The 22,291-nt window shown below is 50.9% G+C and overlaps 3 protein-coding genes and 1 long non-coding RNA gene across 9 annotated transcripts in view; 3 read left to right on the forward strand and 1 right to left on the reverse strand.

Moving 5' to 3' along the window:
* Positions 1–22,291, forward strand: part of LOC136370588 (uncharacterized) — an 87,199-nt gene that overhangs the window by 10,604 nt on the left and 54,304 nt on the right. The window lies entirely within an intron of this gene.
* The window catches only part of LOC136370587 (leucine-rich repeat and calponin homology domain-containing protein 2-like), a 91,932-nt gene that overhangs the window by 10,557 nt on the left and 59,084 nt on the right, over positions 1–22,291 (reverse strand). The gene's annotated exons all lie outside the window — the stretch shown is intronic.
* Positions 4,756–17,085, forward strand: LOC136370586 (UAP56-interacting factor-like). Of its 4 annotated transcripts, none has more exons than XM_066334081.1 (9): positions 4,756–4,893; positions 7,457–7,600; positions 11,322–11,464; positions 12,715–12,839; positions 13,684–13,768; positions 14,206–14,246; positions 14,328–14,402; positions 15,031–15,221; positions 15,899–17,085. In XM_066334081.1, the coding sequence occupies exons 1-9, from the start codon at positions 4,812–4,814 to the stop codon at positions 15,916–15,918; spliced, it is 906 nt and encodes a 301-aa protein (XP_066190178.1). In that variant the 5' UTR covers positions 4,756–4,811; the 3' UTR covers positions 15,919–17,085. The 4 variants fall into 4 exon arrangements, with proteins under 4 accessions (XP_066190178.1, XP_066190179.1, XP_066190180.1 ...); XM_066334082.1 differs by having other exon boundaries at positions 15,031–15,142; XM_066334083.1 differs by having other exon boundaries at positions 13,687–13,768.
* Positions 18,962–22,291, forward strand: part of LOC136370359 (leucine-rich repeat and calponin homology domain-containing protein 2-like) — a 35,302-nt gene continuing 31,972 nt past the window's right edge. Inside the window, 1 exon segment of the mRNA XM_066333722.1 lies at positions 18,962–19,310. Within this exon segment, the coding sequence (XP_066189819.1) occupies positions 19,025–19,310 (286 nt within the window). The 5' untranslated portion in view covers positions 18,962–19,024.

Consider the following 22,291-nt stretch of genomic DNA (forward strand, 5'->3'; position numbering starts at 1 on the left):
CATGAAAAGCTGAGAATGGTGGTCCAGGGGTTCTCATAAATTAAAAGGCCTAAACCCTTGTGGGCAAAATACAGTGTCACAAAAGTGATCAGAGTTGAATTAAGTGATTGTTTATGCTTTGAGCAATTCTGGGAGAGGCTGGAAAGCTTCCATACCCTCAGATAAAAAATTTGTGCATGCAGATTCCAAGCCTTTCCTTGACGCATATTCCCAAATCCACAAGTTCCCAAGAAAAAAATCCAAACATTTATTAGCAATTGAGTCATTTCGTTTTGGGTCCATTTCACTGAAAGTGAACAGTCACATATTTTGCAATTTTGTATTAAATAACTGTGACATGAGGTACCCCTGGGAATGAAAGACAAAGTGACCAGTGTTAATTTTGAGATCATGGCAAAAGATTTCTTACAATCATAAATCATGACAAGCAATTTAACATGCAGAAGGTTCACTACATCTACTTAGAGACCAAGAACACATTTCAGGTAATACAAGTGCTTGACTGCTGGCATGTGTTCCTTTTCTCCACTGAGTTTATTATTGCTTAGTTTTAACTAAAAGCCTTCTAGTGTTCCTAGGGCTTTCATTAGATGACAAGAAGAGCATCTAATAAATTGAAAGGCCCAGTGCCCCAAAGTAACACTTGCTCTTTTGGAACCAGTTGGTCCTGCCTGTGCCTGACAAGGGGAGGGAACACCTGGCACCCTTGGCAGAGGTGTCCCAGTGCTCTCTGAGGGCTCAGCTTCATGGATTTTTGCCACAGGAACAGTGAGTCAACACAAAACACTTTTAGAAGAAAGTATAATATAAATACTTTCCACCCCCCTGTTTCGGTTTTACATTTGCCAAATTTTGTTTATTAACTGGGAGATAGGATTTTGGGAGAAAAAGGCATACCTTACAAGTAAAAACAGATAGATTTTATTAACATGCACTAAAGAAAAAGAGAGAGAAAAAAAAAAAATGAGACATTCAAACACCTTCCCCCCCCCCCCCCCATCTCCTTCTGTTCCCTTTCCCGCTCACTACAGAGAGAGAACTATGATTTCCAGTCAGTTGCCACCATCTAAACACGATCCTGCATCACTTTGGGAGAGGAGCCTCTCTGGGGTTATGGAGAACACACCACAAGAAAAGGTCTGGTGGCTTTCACAGATCTGCAACCACACGGAATTTCTGCAGATTCTGTGCAGTCCCATCCATATAACAGTTTCCCAAGCTGTTTATGGGTTTCTGCATGTTTGGGGTATTGTTTTAAGAATGCTTTTCTAGTACAAAACAGAGATTCTCTTCTATCTCAAAAGAAATAGAGACCTCTTTGTTCTTTCCCAAGAGCCAGGGACATATTCTATCCAAAATTCTCAATTAAAGCCCATGTATATCAATACACACAACCCTTTGGCTAGAACTTGCATTCCCCCAAGCAGCATTAGGATATTACAAAAACAGTCCATTTCCCCATAATTCACACCCAGAGAAGTTCAGTAAAAAATGTCCATTTCCTCCATCCCATCTTCCAATGGTCTTTCTCAGTTCTTTCACTGACTTTGTCTCTCTGCATTTCAAATCACTCTGTCTTCCATGGAGGAGGGAAAAGGGCTAAAGTCTTTGCCCAGAGTTTTTTCCTCCTCTCCAGCTGACTCTCAGAACTCCAAGGCCACAGGTGATGGGGAGGAAGGGGGAGAAGGAGCTGCTCAGGAACACTGATGGATGAAACCTCCTCCAGCCCTGGTCAGATCTAAAGCGACTCAAACTTGGATCAGCTCCCTGGAGCTCCGGAGAAAAGTTCTCAAAAGTCTCTCCTCCTTCAGACCAGAGGCTCCTGGCGCAGGGCCAACAGCACCCATCTGAGATCTGCAGCCCTCCTCCTCCTCCTGTGCCCATCGGAGGGGCCGGGAGGGGACAGAGGGGACACGGCCAGCCCTGGCCACTGTCCCACAGGCACGGCCCCACCCCGAGGTCTGGCCCCAAACTTCTGACTTAGGAGGTGACTGACTTTTTCCTCCTTGCCAGCTGGAAAAGGAAAGGGCTGAGTCACTTGGGACTTTTGATTTAAGACTGGTCTCCAGAGATGTGGAAATATCACTCTTATTCATCAGCCAAGCTGTCAATCCATGCTAGAACTTCCTTAGGAAACAAAAACTTTTCACATTCATGCTAAACCACCACACCCCCCTTCTTCATTTCTTTTTTCATAGTTTGTCTATTAATCTTGCTTTTTAGTTGTGAAAGTCACATTCCTGACATTCCTTTTTTAGGACGCAGGGTCAAGTCTGTCTGCCACTCTGCAGTCCTCTCCAGCACAGGGGGATTGTGCTCTAGAGGAGGTCCTGGCTCTTCAAGCCTTGTCACCAACTCCAGCATGTGTCACCTCCACTGCTGATGTGAGAAATTACTCAGGACTGAGATGATGGCAGTGCTTAGACATACTAAGCAAATGGGACACTTGCCAAGATGTTAAGAGTCCACAGACTGGTAGTTGAGAGATAAGAGCACATATCAGCTCATACTTCCTAGATGAAGAAATTTGGCTTGGGCCGTTTTATGACTGCCCTTAACGCTATGTACTTGAAAGAAAGCAACTGATGAAACGTCTCAGCTGGTGAAGTGGAATTTGCTACAGAAGCTGTGTTGTAATTCCATGAAAAAATGTCCTCTGAATATTTTAAGTTGCCATTTCTATACTCTGCCTTTGTCTCCTTTGGTCTCAAATGTTTGTTTCACTAAATGTGATCAAATACAAACACTCATCTCACATCAATCTGCTTCCATGGTCATTCTGCAGCATCACTGCCAAATAGAGCAAATGTTATTTGTTGCTCCCTCAGCACTGTTCTATTATTTTCTTTTGTGAAAGAACAACTCCCTAAACCAACACTTTCAGAAGCACTTGATCTTTTCAAGAGCTATACACATACCAGGAGGCAATTCTTGCCCTGATTGATCTGGGTGTAGAAATTTCTCTCCCATTTGAAGTGCAAAGTGGGAAAAAAAAGCCGAAAAACTGTCCTGAAAACACAAAACATGCAGATATTGTTCACTATTTATGTGGCCCCTATTAAATATGTGAGAAATTTATTTCACAGCATTTATCATTTGGAGACTTCAGAGGAAAAGCATGCTCCTCTCTTGATGCATGGCAGCCAATTGGAAGATAATGTTCTCCTATCTCTTGTTTATTTTTTCACCTGCTTTTAAAAGTACAAGATGGTTTAGCTCTCATTTTGTACTCAAACTGTAGAATAGCTTCGGTGCCACAACCAACGTGACAGAGACTGAAAGATCCCCTGAAGAATCCGTGAGTGATCAGGATGCTGCCCCAAAACCAATCCCGAATGGGTTCTTCCTCCTCCAGGCGATCACAAATACGAGAAAAGACTTCATGCACGAATATGAGCCACGAGTATCTCTGTTTGTAGAGTTGCCTTGTTTTTTCTGGTCTTCAGAACGCAGCAAGGTCATTCCGTGGTTCGCACGGCTCAGAATTGACCGCCGGGTTGCGAAGATACATCTGCTGCTGCCATAAACGCTGGGGGAGGAGGATTCGGGGGGAAAAAAAGTTAAGACTGTCAGCACAGAGGCTGCGGAATGGTGCTTAAGGCAGACAGACAGAGGGGAAGGTGCTGGCGGAAAGGATCAGGGAGGGAGCGAGCGCAGGGCTGAGCGCAGGCGGGGAACTGCGCTGGCTGCGGGCGGCACCGGGACCGCGCACCGCGGGAGAAGGGAACCGGGCACAGGGACAGGGAGAGCCGGGCACCGGGACAGGGAGAGCGGGGCACAGGGACAGGGAGAGCGGGGCACAGGGACAGGGAGAGCCGGGCACAGGGACAGGGAGAGCCGGGCACCGGGACAGGGAGAGCGGGGCACAGGGACAGGGAGAGCGGGGCACAGGGACAGGGAGAGCCGGGCACAGGGACAGGGAGAGCCGGGCACAGGGACAGGGAGAGCCGGGCACAGGGACAGGGAGAGCGGGGCACAGGGACAGGCAGAGCCGGGCACAGGGACAGGGAGAGCGGGGCACAGGGACAGGGAGAGCCGGGCACAGGGACAGGGAGAGCCGGGCACAGGGACAGGGAGAGCCGGGCACAGGGACAGGGAGAGCGGGGCACAGGGACAGGGAGAGCGGGGCACAGCGGCCGGGAGAGCCGGGCACAGGGACAGGGAGAGCGGGGCACAGGGACAGGGAGAGCCGGGCACAGGGACAGGGAGAGCCGGGCACAGGGACAGGGAGAGCCGGGCACAGGGACAGGGAGAGCGGGGCACAGGGACAGGCAGAGCCGGGCACAGGGACAGGGAGAGCCGGGCACAGGGACAGGGAGAGCGGGGCACAGGGACAGGGAGAGCCGGGCACAGGGACAGGGAGAGCGGGGCACAGGGACAGGGAGAGCGGGGCACAGGGACAGGGAGAGCGGGGCACAGGGACAGGGAGAGCCGGGCACAGGGACAGGGAGAGCGGGGCACAGCGGCCGGGAGAGCCGGGCACAGGGACAGGGAGAGCGGGGCACAGGGACAGGGAGAGCGGGGCACAGGGACAGGGAGAGCCGGGCACAGGGACAGGGAGAGCGGGGAACAGGGACAGGCAGAGCCGGGCACAGGGACAGGCAGAGCCGGGCACACAGGAGGCAGAGCCGGGCACACAGAAGGCAGGGCCGGGCACACACACACACACACACACACAAGGCAGGGCCGGGCACACAGAAGGCACAGCCGGGCACACACACAGAAGGCACACACAAGGCAGGGCAGGGCGGGGGCCGTGCGGGGCCGGCACATTCCGGGCAGGCGCAGTGTGCGCACAGCGCTCCGGGCCCATGGAGGCGGCGGGGCCGCAGCCCGCACCGGGCCCCGGGGCCGAGCCGCAGCCGGGGGCCGAGGAGATCGACATGTCCCTGGGTAGGTGCGGGCCGCTGCCGGGCGGCGGGGCCGGGCCGGGCCCGCGGGGGCTCCGGGCGGGCGGGGGAGCCGCCGGGGCTCCGGGCGGTGTGGGCCGGGCCGGGCTCGGGCCCGCGGTGGCCCTGTGAGGGTGGCCCTGTGCAGTGGCCCTGTGAGGGTGGCCCTGTGCGGGTATCTCTGTGCGGTGGCCCTGTGCGCGGTGGCCCTGTGCCGGTGGCCCTGTGCGGTGGCCCTGTGCGGGGTGTCCCTGTGCGGTGGCCCTGTGCCGGTGGCCCTGTGAGGGTGTCTCTGTGCGGTGGCCCTGTGCGGTGTCCCTGTGCGGTGGCCCTGTGCGGTGGCCCTGTGCCGGTGGCCCTGTGAGGGTGTCTCTGTGCGGTGGCCCTGTGCGGGGTGTCCCTGTGCGGTGGCAGCACCAGAGGAGGAGAAGGGGACACCTGCGCTGGGCTGCGCTGGCAGCGGGCCGGAGCTCACGGGAGAGCGGCCCGGGGGGCTCGGCCAGAGCAGCCCTGTGCCTGGGGAAGAGGAGCCGTGGCCCCGCCGTGCTGCTATTTATAGCGGCTTGCTCCGATGCTCGCCATTCCTTTGGCACGGGGAATGTGGAGTGTGCATAAACAACCAACAACCGCCCTGTCGTGAACCCCGCAGGACTGCGTTCTGACTCACGGACCGGAGATCTTGGTGGATTATCGTGTTGGCCTTTCGGCTGTAAAAGTCCACCAGCACATTTTGGTATTGGATCGGCTTCCTAACCGAAACTCTGTGTCATTTCTTCCCAGCAAAGAGCCATTTGTCGGGAACAGTGAACATTTTCCGCTGCAAACTCCATCTGATCCCTTGGCTTATGCACGCGTATTTTAGCGTCTCTGTGAGGAGCTATAGCAACAGCGGACCCCTCATTTGTGATTTATTTTTCTCCCATAATTTTGCACACCCTTTTTCTCTTTGCTGATGTGTGGTGCTCCCTTTGCTTTTGCTCTCCCTTAGTGCTTCTCTCGGTCAGACCTCCTGTGCTCCAACTCCATATTCCATCCAGAACACAGCTTACTCAGGGTAGAAGAGAGAATTGGAAAATGAGAGGCCCCTGGTGAAGAACTTTTTCCATCAGGTGGTTTTTCTGTGCTTTCAGATACATTTGTGCCTTACATGAGTTAGCAGTCACAAAAGAAAAACCTGCAGGAGTTGCTTTAAAGCTGCTCTGGTAGATCTAATTCTGCCTGGAGGGCATAGATGTACCACAGATGACCTCTCAGAATCCCCTTGCAGCCTTGTGTAGTAGTCCATTACATCCCTCTGTTAACTCCATCATGTTTATGGGCACAAAAGGCAGAGTAACAACTCACTCACACCCGAACAAACAAAAATCTGAAAGGTGACAGATCAGGCACCTGAGCGTTCAGCCCCTCTCATTTCCTCATGCTGTGGACAGCCCACCCTTGGATGAGTGTGGTCACCTCCCTGCAGAGCTGCAGGGATGCTTTTAAAACACTTCAAAGCATCCTCTGCTCCAAATCACACATGTCTCAAAGGCACATTTAGCTGAGACCATTAGCAAATTCATCCCAAAAGCATGGCCCAGCATCTTCCAGCCTGTTCTTTTCCTGGCAGACTTGAAAGCGAAATCACAAAAGCAGCGTGTTCTTACATCTGCTCTCATTTTTTTTTTCCTTGGGCATCGTATTCATTTGGACACAGGAGTTTCTTGCTAGGAAATGACATTGGACCAGTGCTGGAAGGATGATAATTCATGGTAAGCACCCACTGAAAGCTGATGGTGCTTTTGTCCTTTGACTCCAGTGATACATTAGGGAGATGGAATAGCCACTGCCTGGGAAAGGTCCTGTTTTGGACACTTCATTTCTTGTGAATATGTTCAAGTTGAAACATTTCTGCCTGCAGCTTCACAGATGTGCCTTTCTTATTTGCAAAGTATTTTCTGGAAGATTTGAGGTTCAAAGAAGGATATGTAGGAAAATAGGAATTAATGGAGACACATCCCTTTGCCATTCCTCTTCATCAGAACAGCTTGAAATAAGAAGATCCCATTGATTGCAGACCAGCTGATTGAGAATGGAGAGGCCTGAGCTGTTTCTTGATAGAGCTCTGCATCTGACACTACTTTATGCATGATCCAAGTAGCTCAAGAGCTGTCACATCCTCCCCCCCTTTGCCCACCTTTCCTACTCAAGTCAGACCTTCTCAAAAAAGTTCTCTGCCCTGTCCCTGGTGTCCCTGCAAAAACATCTTCCCCTATGCTTGTGGGAAGCCTGCAGGATCAGCTCTCTGGGTGGACAGGGTCTGAAATCTCTCTTCTGCCCGTGCTGGGGATGTGCTGGATGGTGGCACGTTTGTAAATCATCTGCTGCACTCTAATCTCCAGCCTGCAGGAACCCGGTAAACTGATCCTATAGTTTCTAAGCTAAGCTTAATCTCTCATTGTGTGTCCAGCGTTGCTCACAGAACAGCAAGCCCCGTGTTTAGCACGGACAGTTCCAGGCACCCAAAGAGGGCATTGCTGTTCGGTGGAAAGTGCAGTTTCTGTGGATTTCTCCTCATTTCATTGCAGATGACATCATAAAGCTCCACAGGAAGGAGCAGACAGATGCCAGTGCCGCGGGCGACAGCAGAAGGCAGCAGGCCAAGAACAGGAGTTCAGCCTCTGGGTATGGGCGGCCCCAATTCCGAGCCTGGAAGCAGAGGAATTTGCAAGGTAGATGGGCCCTTGAGACAGCAGAGGCCTCCCAGGCTGGAAAATGCTTTTTTTTAGCAAAATCCAGCTCTTAAATCCTTCTGTCTAATTCCTGTGTGTATATAAGATGCTCTCAGGCCCTGATTAGCTTTTCTCCCCGTAACAATGGAATATCAGGGGCCTTTCAGGGCATAATTCACCCATTTCTCTCCCTTCCACTCTCTGATGAATTACTAATTTAAAGTGACTTAATATCTATTCTCTATTCCCTTGGCTTTGCGTATTTTAATTATGCCTCTTCCTAATCCTCGTTTTCCCAGAGCAGACTTAAATTATCCAAATTACCCCTTCAGTAACTGTATTTGATAGCTCAGTTATTAAAGCTAAATTGTCACTTTTGCCAAGCATGCTATTTTTATGGTGAGGTTTTTTAATAATACCAAGTGATCACACCTTTGTGTTCTTCCACTGGTTTTTACTTACCAAAGTTATCTGCTGCCTGAAATGCTGTCTCCATGAACTTATTATTTTTAATTACTGCTAAGTCACTCCCTTTAGATTCAAGTGATATTTTGCAGAAATATCTTTGCAAGTCCTAGACTGGAGTGCCAATCACACATCAGGACAGTGGGATCGCTGGGAGCAATCCTGCTTGTCTCTTCTCTGCCTCCCACCTTTGTGTTCTTGGTGCCTACCACACAGTGTCCTACTGAGGATTGTTCCAGTTCAAAACATAATGATGATAAATGCCCTCAGCAAATTGATTTTTCTGTCAAAACCCACAGGCTTTGATAGTCTCCCACACTCAAGCAATTACTGCATCCAGAGGCAAATCCAATAAAGTATTTTTCCCTGTTCCTTAGATGGGAGAACTTTTCTCTTAATTCATAGAATTATTTCTGGTAGTTTTTGTGTTTTATAGGTTTTCAGTGAATCTGAATTCAGCCCTGCCAAGTGCAGAGACCTGCCATGCTGTGTGGTGCTGATTGTCAGTAGCAATTTGGGGAAGCTCAGCATGACTGGGAATTTAGCCCATAATTCATCAGGGGCTCAGTTCATTTTGGTCCCTGCTGAAATGCAGTCCCTTCTGGGCTGAGATGTGATAACCATTATCAAAATGATGATCTGAGGAGCCCAGCACTGTAATGACAGAGGAGGGGGAAGGGTATTAGGCTGATTAAACCAGCAAGCAAAGTGCTGTTAATCCCTCTTGGAATATGGTTTAAACCTTCTCCCTGGTGGGGGAAAGAATGATTTTTAATGACGAGAAATTTGAATTTCAAATCTCCTTGGAAAGAAGAGTCTGTCAGACATGGGAACTTGTGCCTAGGCTGGACTGGCTGAGCAGAAGTGCCTTTTGGCCATCCCAGGTGTGTTCAGAACCAGGCTCTGAGCACACACACGAACATGGGATGTGCGTGGGGGGGTTCTTCCTCAGCTGCTGAGATGCTGTGGGATTTTATTAAAATGTTCTTACATTATTAAATATCTGCCAGACCTTTTGCAGACATGAAGCCTCCCATGTGTCACACTTCAAGACACAGATGACAGAGTGAGGCCTTGGTCCCCAGCTGGTGTGGTGGGGTCTCCCCTGGAAGCTGATGGCTCTGTCATGTGTTATTTGTGTTGGGTGAGCTGTGCCTGAGTGCACTGCTGAGCACAGGCTCTCTAATAGGAACAGACTGACAGGGGCACCATTTTCCAGTCAGGGCTGCCTCCTGCAGCATTGCCCTGATGGAGTATCCAGGAAAAGCAGCTGAGCTCAGTCTCTTGTCCTCTGCAGGGTGTAGGAGAGCTGTGCAGCAAGGCTTGGTGGGCCAGCCCAGCAAACAGGCAAGAGATAGGGACAGGCCCAGGGTAGAGGTTGAAGAGAAACAAAACAGGGCAAAACCAGATGGGGAATAGAAACAGGAGAAAAAAAAAAATCCAAGTGCTATTGGCTACAGCAAGTCCACATCTGATCAAAAAGAAACAGTTTGCCAAAATTGAATGTTTGTCATGAGAGGAACATTTACACACCTGCACTTCTGCAGTGAGAGGGCATTGTCTGCAGAGGAAATAACAGCTGGCCCCAGAGCTTGTGAACTGTGTTGTGGTTTTGTATACATTCCCCCCAGCCAGCACCATGGGCCACAAAGCACCCCAACATGGTCTTTGGGATCTGCTTCCCAAGGGGCTGTTCTGGTGCCCTTTTGTTTTAGAGCCAGAGCAGCTCAAAGCATCTTGAGATGTGTCCCAGTGTAAGCAGTTCAGGCTGGTGCTGGCTGGTGTAACACCCTGAGGCTGGAGCCTTCATTCCGTGTGGCAGTGGTGGCCCCTCACAGCAGTGCCACTGCTGCCTCAGAACATTTCCAGTTGCTCCAGGTCAGTGTAAATTGCTGTCATGTAAGATCAAGATATGCACTTCAGAGCTCTGGTTTGTGTCAGTGAGGTTCTGCTGTGAGATCCAGGGTTTGAGTGCACTCTCCCTGCCCTCTGCCATGCACAGTTTTATACACCCCCAGTGTGGGGACACTGATACAGCAGCTGTTGAGGGCAACAGGCTCAAAACACAGGGGCTGAATGCTTGAGTGACCTTGCAGCTGGGGATGGCAAAGTCTGAAGTAGCAGTGAAGGAAAGCACAAGTGTGCTGCTGTTTACCCTCTGTGTGCATTGAGAAGTGGAACATCTGGTTATAGATAATGCAGGTGTTTGGTAGATTTGGGGCACCCTTCTGGGCATGCCTGAGCTCCCTGCCTTGGTACAGAGATCAGAGCCCAGCATGATGGTGACTCTGCAGGATAAACTGGTGTGAAGGGCAGCAGCCTGGTGATTCTCCAGCACTGGGCCAAGCCTGATGGTGCTGGAGACTGTGCCCAAGTGGCTCTGCTTAGGTGTTGTTTCAGGGATCTGCTGCTTTGTGAGGTAACAGAAACAAATTTCCTCCTGGAATTCCACCTGTGAGTGGTTGGTGATTGTTGTTGTTGTGCCTGTGTCAGCTCACACAGTGACTCAGAAACTTGCTGTCTCATTACAACTACAGAATTTTATTATGTGGGGTAATTAGGTTTGGAAGCACTGTGCCTCAGTCTGACAGGGCTTTCCTCTCACTCAACACTGCAGCACTCTTCAAAATCATCAGCAGACTTAGGGGAAAAGCTAAAATGCAGGATGTGCAGCGGGTGTGTGTGTATCATGGAAGAGCAGGAGGAGGTGCCCCCTTCAATACAGGAAGTTATGGTGTGACATGCTAAAAGAAAATAAAAGTGTATATATATATATATATATATATATATATATATATAAATATAAATATAAAATAAAATTAGGCCATGATGTGGGCCCTCAGAGCTATTTCCGGCTGCTGTGGGGTTGGCTTTAGGATGCTCAAGTCACGTGTATATCTGTATTTAAGGCTTTTTCTGTTTCACAGTTAATTCATAGCAGTGTGAGCTCTGACAACAGATTGACAGGTCTCCTGATGTGGGTGTTCCTGCCTTACGAGGAATCAGAATTGTGAAAGTCTTTTCTCTCCCGTATTCTTTCACATCAAATATTGTGTATGGCAGTCCTGTGTACAATGACAATGCTGGAGAGACATCATAAAAATTAATTAATTTAATATGAATGAGCGTGACTTTTGCCCCACTACTTGTGTAGCTACTCCTGTATCACATTAAATTAACCTTGTAATTTATTTACAAAGCTGTAGTCATAAATTGAATTTTGAAGGATGCTAAAGTAAGAGGGCTTTGTTTTTAGGACCCAACCGTTTCAGAAGAGGGTTTGGACAGCAACAATTCAATCGGAGACAATTCAGGAACCCTTTGTCTGGTCGCAAGAGAAGAGCAGCTGCTGCATTCGATGGAGTGAGCCCTTTAAATCGCCAGGCATCAGCTCAGGAGGTAGGGGAATAAGAAAAGTCTGGCTTTTTCCAAATGTCAGGTAGAAATCTGCTCAATTTTGTGATCCTGGGTCACCCCAAAGAAGAACCTACATAAAAAACATCATCTTTTATTGCCTGTGCACAGCACTTGTATGTGTGTGCACAGACATACATGCATATGGAATATCAATTTTCCTGTTGGTTTTATAAAGCTTCTGACTTAGCATAATTTTGCCCATGAGTTTTGCAAAAAAAGATTTTTTAAAAATTCATCTCAAAAGGTTTAAAAATATTTCCATAAAATTAATTCCGTGGGATCTCATGTTACTATTACCATTTAGAGGAGGTGTGTTAAGATTCTTTGTTATTTGTTTTCCACCCAGAGCATTTTCCAAGTTCCTGTGGAGTCAGAAGACAGACTTGGTGACTTGTCAGGTGACTGGTTCAGAGACATACTTTCCACCAGAGACACTGATTCCCAATGCTGTGACAGTGTGAGGGGTGGCTGGGTTTTCCTGCACTGAGGAAAATCCACTCAGTTAGGAGGTCACAGATGTTCAGTAAGCTTTCTGAAAAAAATGCAAGTGCTGAACAGGACAGCACATTTAAGTGAATGTGTTTTAGGGGTTTGAATAAGAAAGCCCTAAACTGAGCATGCATGTGCAAGGAGTGAGGTTATTCCTGAAAAGGAGACCAGGATGACTCAGATACTGAGTGTAGCTGGTATTTACAGAAGAAATAAGCAGTTGCTAGGAGGCAGAATTCTACAGTAGCTTCCACTTTGCAGGAATAAACCAAGGGGGAAGAATATGGAAATACCCCTCAGTTAGTAGGTACTAACAGTGATGGTAGTTCAGCAGACTGGAGCCTGGGGCAGTTTGTGTTGGAGCTGCAGGACAGACACTGCCAGACACTTCTGGTGTGTTCCATGCATCAGGGTGTGGTCCAGACAGTGCAGGTTTCCAGACAAGAAAGAGGTGATGACCAGAAGAAAACTGAGCAGGGCCATAATGCACGGCTTCTGTGAGATATGCTCTGCATGGACTGATTTATTTTAATTCTTTGGTTTCTGCAGCATTAGAAGGAAACATTCTCCCCGGCACTTGTAGTTCCATGGCTAGGAATCGAGGCAAAGCACTGACTGATTGTTGACAGCAATGTCAGCAGCAGAGAGCAGGACCTTGTGTGCTGTCCTTTGTCCTCACCCCCTGTTCTTCTGCCAAGATTGTGCTGCAGGTGACAACTGCTGAGGTCTCACTGCTCTTTCAGGGCAACAAGAAGAGCAGTGCTTTTGCCAAAAGCAGCAGTGGGCAGCAGGAGGAACAGCCACAGCCATCTCCAGGCACCAAGAGGTTCAGGGAAGATGCTGCCAGCATCCGTGCCCCAGGGAAAAGGTAAAATCTGTGGTAACGCCAGGTTATTTTGGTTTTCTGTGGTTTTTACCTGTGCAGCTCATGGGGTTCAGCTCTCAATATGTGCCAGCTGGGCATGGCTACAGCCATGTGCTTGTGCCGCCGCAGAAAAATACCCCTGGGTATGTTAGAAAAGCACCTGGAAACAAAACAGCCTCGTGCTCATAGTTAATAATGCTGATATTAATCTGTCATTTTATTTCAGGAAGCACAGAAAGTGTAACTTTTGTATTTTATTAAACTTTGTCGCTTTGGGGAACACTTCTGAAGGGTATTAAATGCTATTAAAATAGGATTTATTTTCATGCAGGCAGGAAATACAGATTCCAGCCATAAGGGATGGGCAGGGACAGGGAGTCTGTCCCAGTGAGGGGCTGCAGGAGCAGACTGTGCCCCAGGAGCTGTGAGGAAGGCAGTGTGCCAGGTGCTGGGCACTGTCTCGATGCCTGTGTCATCAAGATCATTATGTTCTCTGAGCTCAAAAGGAAGCTCCTTGCAATCCTTCCTCTGCTCTGTGCAGAACAGGGACAGAATAACATTGAGAGGTCCTTTCTGACCTGATTTTTTTCTGTAATTTCCTCCCATGCTTTTTTGCTTTTAATGAGCAAAGCTGAGAACACACAAGCTGTTGCCTCATTTGAGCGGAAAATCAAGTTCCTCTGAAATCCTTTGCTGGCAGAAAAACCTGTTGGGCTGAACTCGGTAACACATAGCCTCATTTGCTTCTTACACTGCTTTTAAAGACCAGCTTGGGTTAGGTATTTTGGCATTACACATTAGAGAGACCTGGTATCATCCTCACCTATTTCTGTCTCTCCTTTACCAGCAGGCCTTTCTTGCTGAACAGGGGATCAGCGTTCCAGCAGAAGCGCATACAGCAGTGGTTCTACAAAGCCCACTTCCAGAGAGGGGTCGGTATTTGAGACGTTTCCTCTGCACTCTGCTGGTAGCTTTACCATTTACATTTTACCAGCCTTTGCCCAGTTGTAGCTTTGCTTCCAAAAGTAACTGGGGGAGAGAGGTGGATGAACTGAATCCTGCATGTGTTGCTAGGAAAGTATTTGCAGGTAATTGTTAATGCAGCTTTTGGTATTCTGGCAGCTTGGAAGTTAATCCTGGGAGGGTGATAAAAATAAACTTTGGAGTTTTTAGAGCAGCACAGGCAGGGCCAGGTAAAGCCGTCCTGTACACATCACTGTGCCAGTGGGAAACACCAAATTAGCATGTTTCTCGACAGCTTGAAAGGAGGGAACTCTTGAGATACACCAAACAGAATCCTGGGAAAGGAATCACTGTTTCTGGGAGCTAATTCTTTGAAGTAATTGTTTTTACATATATTTAACCGCAGATGGAGTCTCGAGGAGAAGGGAAACCGCCAAGGATGAGAAGGTAATTGGTGAACAAAGGCACAATGCAAATACGAGGTGCTCTTTCACGCTTGAAGCTGGATAAATCTCCCTGTCTCGGCAGGTGGCAAGTGAAACCCATCCCTGGAGCAATTCTGACGGTTTCTGTACTTAATCCCCAGGCAGGCCAGACCAGCTCGTAAGTAAATGAGGTGATTTGTTAGGGTGGGAGCCCTACAAAAGCCATTGCAAATCCTTTTAGCATTATTGCAGCTTCACTTCTGTAATGAGTGTGCAGTGAATAGGGTTCAGACCCAAAATGGTTAGCAAATGATATTCTTTTCCCAGCAAATGAGAAGGAGATAAAAATCTCCTGTATTTACCTGTAATTACATGGCAGTCTGTAATCACCGCGCCCTCATTTGTAATGCAGAGTGAGGAGAAATGGAAGCACCGTTGTGGGAAGAGGTGGCAGGCTGGCTGTGCTGATTTTGGGGTGTTGGGAGAAACAGTGTGCCCCAAAGGGACACCTGGTGCTTGCTGTGGAAGAAGAGCTCAGAGGCTGGAAAGGGGCAGCTGCAGGATCTGGGACTCAGCTGGGGGCAGAGAGAAGGGTGGCTGGGGACACTGTGCATGTTCCGGGTGCAGAGAGCACCCCTCAATAGCCTGGGTGTGACAGTCCCCGGTGCTGGAGCTCTGTCTGCACGGCTGCTCTCATGGGACAGGTGGAGCGTGTGGGCGTGTCCTTCACTCCGTGCCGATTTGCAGGGGGTGGGAAGTGAGCTGCCTTAGCATGCAGAGTGACTGCAGCTCTGTGCTCTCCCCAGGCTTGGATCCAATCGCCCATTCCTGCGAAGCCAGAGACCCCCAGCACGGGTGGCCAAGCCCCAGCCCAAGGGGGTGCTGCTGAGGTTCAACTTCCGCGCCATGGCCAACCAGGTAGAGGATTGTCGACGGGACAGGAGTCACCTGGCTCCCTGCAGCAGCCCTGCCACTGAGCTCTTAACGTCACACTCAGGTTTCTGGGGCTGCCAGCTGGGTTTATCTAACACAGCCTGGGAGGAAAGGCCCGTAGCTGTGTTGGCCAGGTTGCTCACAAAACTGAAGGCACTTGAGAAGACTGTTCAGCAACTACAGACTCAGCCCAGTTTTCCCCACTCTGATGGCCTGTCTTGGCCTGTCCATGTGCTTGCTTGGAGCAGGGAGGTCCTGCTGATGAGTAGTCCTGGCCAGAGGGGACTGTTTCACTGTCAGTGCTTCCCATTCCTCAGAGACACGTGGCACTTCTGGGCTTTGCTCGCTCTTTGCTTTCGTGCCCTTCTTGGTGTCACATTTTACACGGAAGTATGGTCCAAGAGCCCTGGGGCAGCTGGGAAATCCTGCTCCACCTTCTTCATTGCCGGCGTTTCTTGTCTGGACGGTTTGGTTTTACCCGATGCCTTGTGCTCAAATGCAATCTGCTTGCTCCTGTTCTTGCCGAGGATGCCCTGTGTCCCGGGGCTGGGAGCTGCTTGGAGGTTTTCCAGCCGCACACAGTCTGTCGAGCTCCCTGTCTCTGTGTGCTGAGTGGTTTAATTGACTAACCAGCTGTGAAACAACAGCCTGACTGATGGGCTCTAATCAATACCCCGCTACGAGTTTGGCTGTGCTTTGCCACAAGACAAGGGACTGACTCGCTCTCGCTTTCCCCTGCAGACCAGCCTGACGCTGGATGAGAGGTTCTCTGGTCTGAGGAATAAGAGGCGCTTTACAGCAGCCAGGAGCGCTGGACGGACGGTCACCATGCCTTAGGACTGCGTGCTTGTCACGGGGACTGCCTGTGACAGCCCAGGCACCATGACTAGGGCTCAATAAAAGTCGCTAGATTCCCTTTGAGATAGCTGATTTGGCACTGTGCTGTCTCCTTCCTTCCACACAAGAGTGAATGAGTGATTGAGGGCAGGGAGAAGGCAGGATGAGAGTTTGGGCCGGAGCACAGGGTAGGTGGGACGTGGGCAGGGTGGTGGAGGGGAGTGAGCAGAGATGGATTTGCTGGGAGAACTCTGCTGGGAAGCTGTAGGGCTGGCAGCAGCCCTGTCCCCCTGCCAGGGCACCCTGTGCTGACCAGGGTGATGGCTGATAGTAGGAGGCTGCACCACAGAGCCTTCCCTACATTGTCTGGTGGGTTTGAGGATGCTGTGTTGCCCACATGGGTGACAGAGGGAAGCTGGGATGCTCCAGCTGTTTGCCCAAATTGTGCTTGCAGGCATCCCTGCCCAGAGGTTTGCAGTGTAAGACCACTCCACCCTGAAAACCTGGTGTTTTGCCCTGACAGGCCTGAGCACCTTGCATTTTTCTGTGGATTGCTGTGCTGTTCCCACTGCTGCTGCAGGGATTGGTGAGATGTGCCGTGCGGTGCTGCTGCAGTCACTGTCCTCAGCAGGGAGCACAGACTGGCTGCCCCAGCCCAGATCACATTTTCCAGTGCTGAGTAGTTCTGCATTAGAGTTTTTGTAGTTGCAGCTCCACCCATGCTCAAAGCAGCAGCATAATCAAACCAGCAGCAGCACTCTGATAAACACTGGCTGAGATGTTAATGAGCTGGGTTTAGACATTTGTTAATGAAACCCTGCTCAACCCTGAGTAACTGCTCCATTCTCCATCCACTGCTAGAACCCAGCACTGAACATGCTGGACACAGCCTGTTACTGGGCTCTAAGCTATACCTACAACAGAAAATATTTGAGAGAGTGCTTTACATTTTACACCGAGCATCTTCAACAAGAGACTGAACTTGGCATGACTTGGCATTGGTTTTATAGGAATGTGTGAAATGTTAGTTGACCAAGCAGTGATGTACGAGTCCAGTGCACTGAATAAAAAACTTAACTTGTCAAATGTCACCTCTGGTTATTTCCTTTCCTTCAAGAGCTCTTTGGTGCAAGTTCATCTTCTCAGTGTGACACTGCATAGGCTGGTGCTTTGGGAGAAACTGGTCCCCCAGTAGGTGCCCACCTGGAGGCAGTTTACTGCTTTAAGAGCTGGCTCATAAAAGCAGTATGAGGTTTTCAGTAGGTATTTTGTGAAATCTTTGCTGTGATCTCTTCCTGTGAATCCAGGGAATGATCAGATTTTTCAGGACAAGAGCAGAAGCTCTGGCCCAACCAGACAGACACAGATATTCATCTTCAAGCTTGAATCCCACAGCCCCCACCAGCAGCCACAGCTAAGGCCAGAGGAAGCAAACACCACGCTATTTGCAGGTGGCAATGGGACCCCTTTCCCCCACAGCTGCATTTTGCACACAGAGCTCTTTGCTGGAAGGGCAATGTGTGTGCCAGGACAGGTATGTCCCCAAAAGCACACAGCACTGCTGCAGGAATGAACCCTTCACTCTTCAGGAGCTGCTCACTGGTCCAGGCTCTGGATCTACTAAACTTCACCCAGACATTACCCATATGGTATTTCAGGGCAGATCCTTTGGTGATCCACAATGGCTCAGCTGTCTGTCGGGGATGTGGTGCTGGCTGAAGGCCAGTGTCTTCCATACCCCATGTAGAGGGAATTTCCCTTAGATTCCCAAATTAGGCATGATGTGCATGCAAAAAAACCCCAAATAACGAACCCAAATGATCAAGAATGCAAGGATCTTCATGAGGTTCAGTTCTTAAAAGCAGATTGTGCTTATGAAACCTAGGACAATTTCATTAAAATGTGTGTCTCTGAGGCTTTCTTTGGTGTTCCCTAATCACAGCTCCAGAGCAATTTTTGGAAGATAAATATGCAGCCCCTGACAAGGACTGATTACACGGTCGAGGAGGCAAATACCCACCCATACAGTATCCCAGCAGCTCTGTAGCATTTTATTCGGGTAACTGGGCCCCGGACCTTGCAAGAGGCTCCTGATTTCTGCATCCCCATTTCCCATTGTGAACCACGGGCATTGGTGTCTGTGGGGCTGTTGTCAGTGTTCCTTCACCCCGTTCAGGGTGAGCCGCTCGCTCGTCTTCCCTTAGTTCGGCCACGGCCGATTCCTGGTGATTTTCCTGCTGCCGCCCGCGGGGCTCCTCAGCCCGGGCCCGGCTCTGCCGCTGCCGGGTTTGCGAGGCAGAGGCCGCGGAGGCTCCGGTGCTCCCGGCGCAGGAGAGCTCCGGTTCCCTCCGTCCCGGGCTCCGATCCCGGGATGTCCCCGCTGCCCCATCCCTCTCCGATCCCTCTCCCGGGATGTCCCCGCTGCCCCATCCCTCTCCGATCCCTCTCCCGGGATGTCCCCGCTGCCCCATCCCTCTCCGATCCCTCTCCCGGGATGTCCCCGCTGCCCCATCCCTGTCCGATCCCTCTCCCGGGATGTCCCCGCTGCCCCATCCCTCTCCGATCCCTCTCCCGGGATGTCCCCGCTGCCCCATCCCTCTCCGATCCCTCTCCCGGGATGTCCCCGCTGCCCCATCCCTGTCCGATCCCTCTCCCGGGATGTCCCCGCTGCCCCATCCCTCTCCGATCCCTCTCCCGGGATGTCCCCGCTGCCCCATCCCTGTCCGATCCCTCTCCCGGGATGTCCCCGCTGCCCCATCCCTCTCCGATCCCTCTCCCGGGATGTCCCCGCTCCGCTCCCGCTCCCTGTCCCCTCAGCCGCGGCAGCGCCCCCTAGCGTCACGCGAGCCCTCGGGCGCACGGCCGCGCCCCTCCTGGCGAAGCCCCGCCCCTTCGGCGCCGCCGCCGCCGCGGATTGGTTGTCGCGGCCGAGGGGCGTCCCGGAGCCACGCCCCGGCCCGCGGCGCCCCCTGCGGGCCGCGCGGCGCCTGCGCAGCGGCCGCGGCCGTTGTTGTGGAGGGGCCGGTCAAGATGGCGGCGGGGCAGGGGGGCGGCGGCGGCAACAACGGCAGCGGCAGCGGGCCCGGGACGGCGCCCGGCAGCGGATCGGCGGGGCTCGGCATCCCCGCGCACCTGACTCTCTCCTTCTCGTCCGGGCCGCACTGGGGCGCGGCGGCTCTGCCGCAGTCGCACACGGTGCGCAGCCTGGAGCGGGCCCTGGAGGAGGCGGGCAGCTCGGGCATCCTGTGCCTGAGCGGGAGGAAGCTGCGCGACTTCCCCGGCAGCGGCTGCGACCTGAGCGACACCACGCAAGCGGGTGAGGGGGCCCCGGCAGCGGCGGGCCGGGGCTGCCGGCGTGCTGCGGGGCCGCTGCGGCCCGGCGCTGAGGGCAGGGGCCGCGTAGCCGCTGCGGTGGCCGCCGGGGCCGGGCGGTGGCGGCTGCGGGGCCCCGGCGCGGGGATGCAGCGGGAGGGTCCCCGGTGGCGGTGGCCGGGGAAGGCTGTGGGACAGCCGAGCGGGTGCCACGGGAGCGGCCGCTTTGGTGAGCAGTGGGGAGCCCGGGGTGTGAGGGCAGCGGGGGCAGTGGCGGGCTCGGCCTTTGGGGGGCTCTCGGTGCAGGCGGCGGGACGGGCTGTGGAGGACGTGGGGCTGCCGTGTCGGGGCTGCCCCGCTGGGCGCTGGGCGCCGGTTCTGCGGCGTGAGTGTGGGGCGAGTGTCCGTGTGCAGGTGCGGGCTGTGAGCGGCGAGCCGGAGGTGCCTTGGGGAGGTGGGGGCCGAGCGGCTCTGAGTGAGCGTGTGCGAGAGCACAGGGCTGTGTGTGAGTGTGTTAGGGCCCGGGGCTCCGTGTGTGTGTGTGTGTGTACAGGGCTGTACCGGGGCACAGACACTCCCTGCACTGCCCGGCCGTGCGTGTCCGAGCTCTCGGTGGTGTGCTCGGTGTTCCGGGAAGAGGAGGACTCCGTCCCCCCGGGTGGTGGGCTCGGGGCCGGCGCTGTGGCTGTGCCCGGGCTGCCGGCTCCGGGGCTGTGCCGGCAGGGAAAGGGCTCCGTATCGCAGTCTGTGTGCTTTCAGGGAACAGGGGCGGTCTCAGGGAATGGGGCATTTGTCCCCGGTTTTGGTCCATGGGTGCTCTAAGAATGGGGAATTGCAGTGGTGTGCGGGAGCGGGGTGTGCAGGGTGAGGAGAGCGATTGAGTTTTCCCTCGGGGGAACGAGAGCTCGGTGTTGTGGTTGGGTTCCACCTTCAAAGGTGCCGGATCCCTTGCAGTAGAAGCTGTATCGCCTGGGGTATCGCGGTCCCAGTTCAGCGGGAAGATGGTGCCAAGTGCAAGGGATGTGTGAGCATCCAGCAGTGAGCGTGGAGAGCTTGATGTGTTCACTGTGTTGGTAAGTGCTTGGATATCGTGAGTGTGGGCTTGGATTTCCCCAGGCTTTTAGGTGAAGTAAACATGGAGGCATTTTTTTATTCGGTTCCTAGAAAACAAAGGTACATTTTTCACGGAGGTTCTCTCATATTGTGTCTCATCTCCATTTGCTAGTGGGTTATTTTGCTGCTGGGGTAGTTGCTGAAAATGGAGCATTTAAAATAATATGCTCGTCGACAATATTACTGAGATGCCCAGGATCTTTTGTTCACAAATACGAATGACTTTTGAAAATGTTGTTTGAGTGAATTAACGCTGGGGGCGGGGGGATTGTTTTGGGGCTTTTCTTTCCTCATGGCTTATGAATAGCTGGCATATTGTTTGGAATAGGAGATTGTCCACGGTGGTACCTGGAAATCAAAAGAGCTTCCACGAAATAATGGAAGCTGGGGTTTTCCTTGTAGTAGCATAAAAATGTATTTAGCAATGTTGTCGGTTACTGCTTTGTATAGATATTGAATAACCAAAGCACTCAGAAAGAAAGAAGCATTGTAAGCATATAAGTAATCTGTTATTAAAAAGACTTTTTGTATCCTGAACTTGGAGCATCAAGGGTCTGTACTTTTTGTTTGCTTCTAATTATTGCTGTGTGCATTTTGGTAGGTTGCTTTTGTCCATTTATTTTGAATTTCAGCATTTGAGTCAGAGTTGTCTGCAGTGATGTTGTCTCTCTATTTTAGTGTGTAGGAAAACCCAGTCATTCCCGTCAGGATTGAATTGTTACCGTGAATGGTGGTGTGAAAATGTTTTAAGGGCTGTCTCTGGCAGAAATAGCTTTATTGCTTGCTGCTCTAAAATCCTGTACTCAAATAGTTAATCTGTGTAAGTACCACCTCGGGAGAATCCTGATTTAATGTAGTCCTGGTTTATGAATGAATCCCGGTGAAATACAAATTTCAGACATCTTTCAAAAGATGCTTGTGAACAAAAGACCTGTAGTCTGTATTTTGACTTGATCTGTAGAAATTTTTGTCAAGTGGGTAAACGGTTTTCTGCTGGTGAATCATGGACATCCTTGACAGTGTCAGTGTGGCCTGGAGCTGGATGGGGAATTAGCAGCTGCCTCAGAGGCAACAGTCAATTATTGGTATTTCTGTAGCAGTTATCCCTCTTTCACATGCAAATATCCCTATGAACAAGGTTCTAGACTGAGGCTGAGGCATAGGAGGAGATGGGCGCTTGGGTCACAAATCTCTGTAGAGTTTCACTTTCTGTTTTAAGTCAGCGACTCTGAAATTCAATTCTGTAGTACTTGAAACAAATACTTTAAAAAACAGCCTCTGGCCATTATGGATGTAAACAGTTTCTTTTCCATATCACCAACCCTTAGGCAGTAGGATCTGCAGTGTTACTGTAAACCCAGAATATTCTATCTTTGTATCAGTAAAGTCAGCAAGAGCTATGTTGAAGCACAGCTTCTGTTGATTTATCAAAAATAGCTTGGGATTTTATTTTGCATCTAACTTACATAATGGCTTGCCAATACTTGATTTGCAAATACTGAGGCATGCTTTTCAGTATTCCAAATGATGCGTCTAAAGCATAGTGACCCCAGCTGGCTGTTTAGCTCTTTTTGTTTGTTTTTAACTGTGAATTGTCCTTACAGCACTTTGGCCAGAAAATCCTTACTTTATTATTTATCTGAATTTGTCTTCTGGCTCCCCAAACAGATCTTCGAGGAGAAAATAAAATAGTAATTCTTGAGATATCAAGAGATGTCTTGAATATTCCAGTAATTTTATGTGTAATTTTGCTTCTGTCTGTATGAGCAGCATTAGGCCCCCTGGCAGTTAAATAGCTGAGTCTATCACATCACTGTAATCACAGTCTGCTTAGCTGGAGAGTTGTGTGTTTGCTGTTTTATTTTTTAAAGC

Source organism: Sylvia atricapilla, chromosome 21 (genome assembly GCF_009819655.1).
Source record: "Sylvia atricapilla isolate bSylAtr1 chromosome 21, bSylAtr1.pri, whole genome shotgun sequence".
Lineage (NCBI taxonomy): Eukaryota > Metazoa > Chordata > Aves > Passeriformes > Sylviidae > Sylvia > Sylvia atricapilla.